At 45.4% G+C, this 10,000-nt stretch overlaps 1 protein-coding gene across 5 annotated transcripts in view; it reads right to left on the reverse strand.

The window, feature by feature from the left end:
- arvcfb (ARVCF delta catenin family member b) overlaps window positions 1–10,000 on the reverse strand; it is a 145,057-nt gene that overhangs the window by 66,923 nt on the left and 68,134 nt on the right. For all 5 annotated transcript variants that reach the window (XM_083785070.1, XM_083785067.1, XM_083785069.1 and 2 more), the window contains one exon: window positions 3,480–3,991. In XM_083785070.1, the coding sequence (XP_083641196.1) occupies window positions 3,480–3,991 (512 nt within the window). The remainder of the gene's footprint in view (window positions 1–3,479; window positions 3,992–10,000) is intronic.

Consider the following 10,000-nt stretch of genomic DNA (forward strand, 5'->3'; position numbering starts at 1 on the left):
AGTAGTTTAATAATTTGTTATGGATATTCTTATTGTCACTTCATTGTATTGAAATGGCAAAATCGGGTAAGTATAGACACAATTATTTTTGTATACCTACAGGCCAAGCAAGCTATTCTGTAGTGATTCACTACATTAAAGGACAACAATAGTAGAGAGCTCCTCTCACACATCATGAATAGCATTACTGATGAAAATAACTGCACATTTTGTGTCCTTAGTTTAACTTAAGGCTACAGAAAAAGGTTCTTTGGTAAAGGAAAAAGCATAAAATGTATTGCTCGGCTGCACAGAGGAGATTGCATTGACCAATGCAATCTCCACCAGTCCAATTTGTTACTTTGTAGTGGTCATTACTTTGAAAATGAGTAATGAGTACAGAGGAATATATTTAATTTTCTCAGTAACAAGCCCAACACTGGTGTATGTGTGTGAAGGTCTGTGTGTGTGTGTGTGTGTGTGTGTGTGTGTGTGTGTGTGTGTGTGTGTGTGCGTGCATGCACATACAAATGCATGTACAGTATGTGTGTGAACGTGCATACATCTGTGTCTCCTAAGCTTTCTTACATTATGCGTGAACGCACGCACGCACGCACGCACACAATGAAACCATTTCATTTGCTTCCACGTCAGCCCTTTCCTCCTGCAGAAAGAGGGGGCTTGTTGTGGTCTTTTTTTAGGGACAGTGCGAGCTCTTGCAGGCAAAGTCTTAAAACACATGTGGTGCGGACTAGGAGGGGAGAAAAGGGCAAGGGAGGTTCTATTTTAAAAAACCCTCCAATTATATTTAATTGTAGAAAAACACAGGCAGCGTTGCATGGCCCTGTAGAGCTGGACCTGAAAACTGAGCTCACATTGAGACTTTCACTGAGGCTTCACCACGAGAGAGGGAGGAAGAATGAGGATAGAATGGAGAGGGAGGGATGGGGGGAGTCGTGAGAAACGGGAGGGGTGGAGAAAGAGGGGAGGAATAATAAGATTGTTAGGGAGGGACAAAGTGATGGAACCGAAGAAGCTCAACAAGGAAGAATGACTTGAATTTTAAAACAAAGAGCAAATGGAGAAGTATAGGCGCAAATGAGGGGCTGATGGGATGATCGGAGAAGGACAAAGGAGGAAAAGAAAGGAGGAAAAAGGGAGGGTTGTAATGAGAAAAAGCAGACGTGTTGGTAGAAAGGAGAATGGAAATAGGGGAGAAGGCTGGAGAGGGTGGATGCTGAGAGAGAGAGAGAGAGAGAGAGAGAGAGAGAGAGAGAGAGGAAGTCAGAGAAAGTGAAGGTTCCCAATGGGAAAAGAGGTTAAGACAAGGAGAAGGAAGGAAAGACGAAAGCGATAAGGGAAAGAGAAAAATGAGTGATAGCGGACAAAATCAAAGAAGTCGGAAAGTCATAAAGTGGGGCTGGGGCGGGCGAGCATAGTGGAAATAGAAAAACAGAGAGAGAGAGAGAGAGAGAGAGAGAATACTCTATCCTGTCCTCCTTGTCTCGTGGTGCAGGGTTATTTTTAGCCTGCGATGCTGTAAAGGCAATCATTCGTGCTGCGGCACAGTCATCCTGCAGCACGACATCTAACATACACATATTTATACGTAAGCACATACATGACATATGTGCATGGTCACCATGCACACATGAACCTACGGCATGAGCACGCATGCATTTGCAAAATTTCACATGGACACACGTGTGCACGCACATACTGTATGCATGAGTGCGACCAGCCAACCACCTATACGTGGATTAGGTGGTCTAATGTTGGATGTTGTCAGGATAATGTCATCAAGCCTGAAAACTTTCAATTCAAGTCCTTTGACTCCTCTGAACGGGTATGCAGTATACACGCACGCCTTTGACATGGCGGCTTCTTCAAAGTATCTCACTTTTCAAAAGCTGTTCTCACTTTCGCATGTCCTGCGTTGAAAATAAAGAGCCTTCTCAGATGGCCTGCACACCAGACCATTTGTATTAGGTGAGACTAATGGGTGTACAGGATTAGCAGAACGGTCACGAACAGAGTTACACATACACTATTATGTTCCTCAGCTGACATGTCAGGTCACGGATACACATTTGGCTTTGTATTGTCATGTCCTCTATGCTTGAATCATAATGCACTAGTCACTGTACAGAACGTTGCAATACTTGAACTTGCTACTTAGTACTTAATGCTTGATCAATATTTGCTATACTTGAAATGTACATGTAACAACCATCTACAGTTGTTCTGTAATGCATTGTGCCATATTGTTGCATTGCGATGTTTTCTTGTGTGCTGATCCAGACATCAGATATCCTTGGTTATGTTTGTGAATTGGCATGTACTGTGACTAAGCAAAATGTTTCTGGTTGGCTTTACACTTATTTAGTACAAACAACCAGCATTCAGTAGCAACACACAAATCAAAGTTCCTGAGTTGTGATCATGGTTAACATGACAATTAAGTGAAACTTGATCTACACTGACTGAAGCAGGGCATTCAAATCATTCCTTTTATTCCCCTAATAGCTGAAATTTGGAATCAAATTTCAGGATATATCACAATAAATCTACTGTTATCAATTTAGTTGCAAAATATACAAGAACATATCTCTGCATGAGACAGTTATACAGCATTTTGAAAATGGCATGGTGAAAATGTCTGCCATCGACAGGACAATCATTACATAAGAGATCATACAGTCAGTGCCATTCACCCTGCCTTAGATTACCATGCAGAGCATGCACTCATGGCCTCCCGCTTTATATGTTCCAACATAGAATAGATGGGAGATTGGTCAGTGTAAAGATCGGTGAGTGGCAAGTTATTATGCCAGGCATCCTAACACTGGTGCTAGATCAGTTGCGTCTGTATCAGATATCAAAGTGCCAAAGTGGGGCTTTAATACCTTCATGAAAAGAGGAATGCTGTGTGGACTGGGTATGGTCCACAGCAGCCATAGCAGTTGTGTAATGTTTACTTTGCGTAAAACCCTCTATTTGCAGCATAAACCTTTGTATATACCCCCATATATACAGTATACTGTATATATCCTCCCTCCAGGACTTTGCTCTCACTATCACTGACTTCACTGACTTCCAATAACCCATTCTGAACGGGCACCCATTTTGGTGTCGGCATCGTGTTATGCTTTAGCTATTGAAAAATAGCAGATCTACAAGCTCATATCGCGCCACCGAGTGGCGCGATACGAGCTTGTAGGTCTGCTATTTTTGAAAAATCAAAGAAAACGACTGACATTTTTAGAATCTGATCTCAGGTCAGAATGGGTTAATCAGACCAGTGTGTGTCCAGTGGAAACCTCATATGAATCTGATCTCAGGTCAGAATGGGAAAAAGAAAGAATACTAAGACCTGTGTACTGTCTGACTCCTGAATCCAACCTCCAACCCTCTTATCATTATCCGTCGAGTAAAGAAAAAGTGACAAGAGAAGTGAAACAACCCTGAAACACTAAAAAAAACATCAACGAAAGTCTCACCAGTGATGAGCTCTCGGACCTCCATGTCTCTGGTCTTCCTGAGCAGGCGCACGAGGGCCGGGATGCCGTCGCAGTTCCTGATGGCCACCTTGTTGTCGTGGTCGCGGCCGTAGGAGATGTTGCGCAGCGCGCCACAGGCCTTGCGGTGCACCTCGGCCTTGGGGTGGTCCAGCAGCGTCACCAGCACGGGGATGCCCTTCAGCTGGCGCACGTCCTTCTTGATCTTGTCGTTCTCGTAGCAGAGGTGCTGCAGGTAGGCGGCCGCGTTGGACTTGACCGGGTCGATGGGGTGCCCCAGCATGGCGATGACCTCGGGCAGGTCGGGGTCGCGCCAGCGCGGGTCCTTGCGGATGCTGTCGATGGACGGCGAGCGGCGTCCGCCCGCCATTCGGTCCAGACTGGCCATGCTGCCCCGCTCAGGCTGGGCCAGCGGGGCCGAGTACACGCCGTGGATGTAGGGGTGGTGGCGGTCGTCGATCAGCTCGGCCTCGATGGGGTCGTCTGGGTAGCCTCTGGATGGAAGAAAGATGGAAAAGGGACAGAGAAATGAGATGTAAAGGACATTGAAGTACCCTCCGGAAGGCGGAGACAAGCACTGTAAAGGAATAAGTGAGGAGAGGTGGCAATGAGGCGCTGGAGAGACACGGGGAGATGAAACGGCCTTGTGAAAAAGACGAGCAGAGTAGACATGTGAGGGCAGTAAGGAGAAAGAGAGAGTGATGGACAAGGGGAATAGATTTAGACTTGTCTCAGAGAAGAATGAATCCTGTGAGGGTAGATGACTTTGAGAGTGAGAAAAGATTTTAATGCCAAGTGAGGTGAGAGAAAGAATGACTAACAGGGGGAAACAGAGGAAAGCATAGGATGTGGATAACTAAGAAAAGGAGAGAGGACATGGAGGAGAGGACAGAGACGGGACTCTGCACAGCTCCGCTTTGTTATTAAGAGCTTTGTCAGACAGCCTGTCGTTGGCAAAGCAGCCCCATGTAGATAAGAAAAACAGGCACAAGTGCATTGTTAATCCACTCAACTGTCAGCTGCCAATGACAATGTGTCTCTTTTGCATTTATTAACAGTGGTGAGTGAAATTTGACAAAGGGCTTGAGGAAAGAAAAAGTGACACAGAACGAGATTGCAGAGAGAAATGAGGGGAAAAAACAGACAGAGAGTGCAGAGAGACAAAGACACAAGGGTCCACAAAACCAAGTCCACAAAACCAAGAGCAACAAGCGACATGAGTCACTATCGTCCCACTCCACACTGCACCCCATCTACCCCAGGCAACAACAGTGCCACCCCACCAAACACCAGAGAGAGCCCTCCCAGAGCTTGTCACAAGTGCCCCTGGTGTTCACTTTGCTCACAGGATCAAAGAATGGATATAAAGACTAGCATATCAAAATGCTAAAATGCTAATGACTGTCTCCATGGGATTTCTCATGCCAGCATGAACCTAATTAGCATTAGCACTGTTAGCGCGAGCGGCACACTATACTGAGCTGTAGTCAATTTTCTGTGACGGAAATAAGTGCTGATCTCTTGAGAGCTGGGTTGCAAGGGTCTGTGATTGGTGTGTTCCCTCGTTGCCGAAGTCACAGTTCCCCCCAAAGCCTCTCAAGGCTATGATCTATACAGCACTCTCTGTACCAAAGGAAAACTTTATTAAGTCTCTGTGGGCAATAATATATGCTCTCAAGCACAATGACAGATCATGTATTGCTGCAGTGCTGGCTCCAAGTACTGTGTGGGCTATTTCCTTAACTCCAGGCTCTTTAGTCACAGGAGAAGACTTTTTTGCAGTCACAGTACACCATAGGGCCTATTGCAAGGATGAAGCTGGTAACATGTAGAGATTGTGTTTTTATGTCAACTTCTTCGCACCAAATCTTTTCTCTTAGTTCTCTCCACTGAAGTGACAGTGGGATGGAGAATTAACGATGGGCAAAGACAGGAAGTTGGGAGAAGGAGATCTAATTAGGGTCGCACGCTTACGCAAAGCTTTTATCATCTCATCATCCCTCCACCCACTAGCCTGAGGTTTGTTTATGATAGTTGCATAACCCATCTGGGCTGAACTCTAGCTTTGATGCATGGCTGGTGTTTTGGTGGCAAGAAACGGTGGTTGGCAGGGAACTCTGGTATGTGTGTGTTTTAATTTTAATGAGCGTCATGTTAATGATGTGTTTTTCTCCTTAAGTTCCTAGACACTCAGAGATGTGGGTTGTGTGTGTGTGTGTGTGTATGTGTGTGACGTGTCACGTGTGTGTGTGTGTGTGTGTGTGTGTGTGTGTGTGTGCGTGCGTGCGTTTGAATGCGAGCGTGCGTGTGTGACTGCGTGTGAAAGTTTGCGTGTGTGTGCATGTGTGTGTGTGGGGGTGTTACTACCTTCTCTGCTTGGGAATTGGAGTATAGGGTTATATTAATTTATTTATTATTTTAAATATTTCATAAAGTTATTTTTTATTTCACACAAGCTTCCCAGTAAAAACTTCGAAATCGATATGAAATGAACTACAGAAAAACCTCCAGTCATGAGCAAGGTAACGTGATACAGTACTTACTAAATCCCCTGTCCAGATGCATGGAACGAGATGAATATAGACGGAGTGAGGTCCTGACCACAGCAAAGAAAAGCTCTGGGGACTGTATTCTGTACTGTACTGTACTGTACTGTACTGTACTGTACTGTACTGTACTGTACTGTACTGTACTGTACTGTACTGTACTGTACTGTACTGTACTGTACTGTACTGTAAGGCAGCTGCAATGAAAGTTAAGCCAAGCTCAGAGCCTCTGTGGTGTACCGAATAGCTGAGTTAAGGTTTAGGTATCAAGGCAAGAATAGCTCTCAGACCACAGAGATATTAAGCTATTCAACGGGTGCCCTTCAACAAAAAAATGGGTTGTAGTTATTATGTATACATGAGCAAAGTTCTAACTTGTAACTTACTTACAATAGGAGAGTCAGATAAATGCCTTTCATGTACAAGTGTCAGTTAGCACAGTGGTATATTTAACCCAAATATCTCAAGACCCACACATTCCTGAGTGTTGACTTGACTCTTTGAGCGTACAAAAGGAACCAAACGACCCCTAGGCATCCATTTGGCACACAGAATTACAAATGGCTAAATAAAATTATTGAGAGCAGAAGGGTTTTTCTTTTATTCAAACGGGAATACCCTTTCCATGTAATGCTACTAAACACCATCCCTTGAAGGCTCTAGTCTAGAACATGTGGGAAGACAATTACCAGGTCTGGATAAAAAAAAAGTACAAAAATTAACTAGAGAATGCTAGATATGTGTCACACAAATCTAGTATTCTCGAGGTATGGCACACACAAATTGTGTGCGCACACAAATTGTGTGTGCACACAAATTGTGTGTGCCATAGTTAGTACACTTCCCAATGCACCAGCTGATCTAAATAAACCAAGTCTGTGGTTTGAGTTGCTGTGGGTTATTGGATCTGACATGGAAATGGCAGACAGAAATGAACCATCTAATAGACAGAACACAATCACATACACTCACACACACTGTCCGTCGTCTCTACAGTTTGTCTATCTATTCTCTCTGTCTGCATCTGGAGTGAATTTATGTAAGCAATCTCTCTTTCACCCACGTTTTTCTTTCTTCTTTCCCCCATCCTCCATTGTCTGATTCTCTGTCATTCTGTCTTTCTCACTTTGCATCTCTCTCTCTCTGACACCCTCTACAGTTTGCACGCACGCACGCACGCACGCACGCACGCACGCACGCACGCACGCACGGGTCGCACGCACGCACGCAACCAGTAGTGCAGGCAACCAGTAGTGCAGATCAGGGGCTCATTTCGATCAGACCGATGAGGTGGCAGGGCTTTTGGTAAACTGACCCAGTGCTGCGAGATTGCAGAGTGATGCGAATGCCAGGATTTGCATGTAAATTGTGTCCATTGTGTGAGCAGGGACAGCGAGATTCACAGGATGTGAAAGGGGCTGTCTTCTCCATCGACAGACGCCATGCTCACAGGCTGATTATGCCACATCACTCTGCTCATACTAATGGGGCCGCTAAATATTCTGCCTGTCCATCTCGGGAGTGAATGAGTGTGTGTGTGGCATATTTGTGGGGCTCTTTGTTGACAAATGAAGGACAAATACACAGGGAGACAAACATTCATAGATTGATTGCATATCTATATAGTCTATTACTGTCAGAAAATAAAATGATACATAATTGGATAGATAGATAGATAGATAGATAGATAGACAAAGGGACATGGACAGACACAGTATCTTATACTATACCCTGATTATACTATACTGTAAACTGTACACAGTCCAATCAAATATCCTTCTAGCCTTCCGCTCTTTCCTTGACACTGCCCATAAAAGGAGACAAACTGAGCATCATTAGTGGTTGGAACGAGAAGATTCAGTTAGATCACATGTACACACACACACACACACATGCAACGTCTCCTCAAAGCTCTACAGCTCTTCCACTAGCTGTCCCCCCCGTTGCCCGTTGAACAGATTCACTCAGACTTTTTAATTATGGTCAATTATTGTTTTATGACGCGTGGGAGACTTGTTTCACAGAGAGAATGTAAAATAAATAAATACACGAATAAAAAAGACGAAGCAGCTGTTCTTCTCTTTCTTTCTCTCGTTTGTATAATGTCTCTTTGACTCTGTAATTGTGTTTAGATGGTCATTATCTGCCCTCGCGTCTGTTTGTTTTCAAGTCAATTAGCACACGGGTTGTGACTCACTGCGGGAGTCTCGTTTCTGTTACCCCCAGGCGAGCTCTCCTCTGCCCTGATAGAGGGGGAGATCTAATGATATTAAACCTTTTAGCTCCCAATGAAAACCTCTGGCGGTATCCTATCCTTCACTGGGGGCAGGGGGGTGAACGAACGGCAGGAGGAGGGCTGTCTAACGTCAGATCGCTTTCCCTGGTTTGGTCCCCGCGGAGACAAGTGGATTAGAATGAGACATAACCCCTGGCTCCATTAAGAGATGAGCGCGCGTGTGTGTGTGTGTGTCCCTGTGTGTGGCTGTCAGCGTGATTAATAGCAGCTTTTGAACTGGGCCAGACCACAGGGGCGTCTTAAAGACAACCTCTAAAGGCGCTCATGCTTCTCTTTGGTGACCAACGCACCTGCTCAGCCACATCCAGGGGTCACGCGTGCACGCAACACGTACACGCAGCCACGCACACACACAGCGACACAAATAATGAGACCCACACACCTTAGGGATGTAAAATACGGTATATATACACAGAAACACACTGTGGGAATGAGATGGGGGGGGGGCTTGATAAATTAAGTTGCGCACACATGCACATCATAGAGAGACAGAGAGAAAGGGCAGGTGAGAAAGTCATATAGAGAGCAAGAAAGTGACATATGGAATGAAAGAGGGAGTGGGTGGAGTTGCACACCAACCATGGTGGAGGGGGAAACAGAATCACATCAATCACAAGGTGGCAACGGCCCAGTGGTGCATGGAGATCCAAGGGTGTACTGTATATCCCCACCTCCTCTGATGAAAGGTGGGCTAATTAGTTAAATCTGCTGGTGTAGTGAAATCTACATATTCAAATCAAACCACGGTGGGGGGTAGGGGGCACGACTATCCCGGAGCCCCCAGTCCCAAGGGACCCACCCACCCGAATGCAGGAGCCCCCCAGTCCCATGGGACCCACCCACCCGAATGCAGGAGCCTCCAGTCCCAAGGGACCCACCCACCCGAATGCACCCACCCTCTATGCAAAAGGATTCTGTGGTTTTTAACAAGCTAGTTACTTGTAGCTAGCTTGTTTACACAAACACAAGAGCGTTATTAAAAATCAGCGAATGCGGCATTAACATGTTCTTTGGGACGAGACGTGGTGTTACTGTTTATCTTGTCTGTCAGTGATGTGATGTGTGTGTGTGTGTGTGTGTGTCAAGTTTGACAGGACATGTGCAAGCAATATGTGTCATATGGCCATGACATGGCATGTGTCATGGTTCAGACTCAACTTGTTTGGTTTTGCCAATCTACTAAATAACATTCAAGTTGCCCATTTGAGGCAGAGACGTCGGAGACAGAGGGAGAGTGAGCAAGGGATGGGGGGATAAGACAGAGACAGAGAACCTATTTCACCCACACGATAACCCAGCCAATGCAGGGTACACGTTTCAGAGCAATAACCCTGATTGGCAATGCCGGGCAAGCTGATAACACAGCACATAGCGCCTTTAACCCATTCTGAACGGGCACCCATTTTGGTGTCGGCATCATGTTATGCTTTAGCTATTTAAAAATAGCAGATCTACAAGCTCATATCGCGCCACCGAGTGGCGCGATACGAGCTTGTAGGTCTGCCATTTTTGAAAAATCGAAGAACGACTGACATTTTTAGAATCTGATCTCGGGTCAGAATGGGTTAATCAAGAAACTTAACCCCCTGCTGTTCAAGAAAAGCTGCAGTGAAATGACTGGGGCGTACCAGACAGCTCATAGTTGTGTGTTCTGAAACCAA

This window comes from Protomyctophum parallelum (genome assembly GCF_964188405.1).
Source record: "Protomyctophum parallelum genome assembly, chromosome: 15".
Lineage (NCBI taxonomy): Eukaryota > Metazoa > Chordata > Actinopteri > Myctophiformes > Myctophidae > Protomyctophum > Protomyctophum parallelum.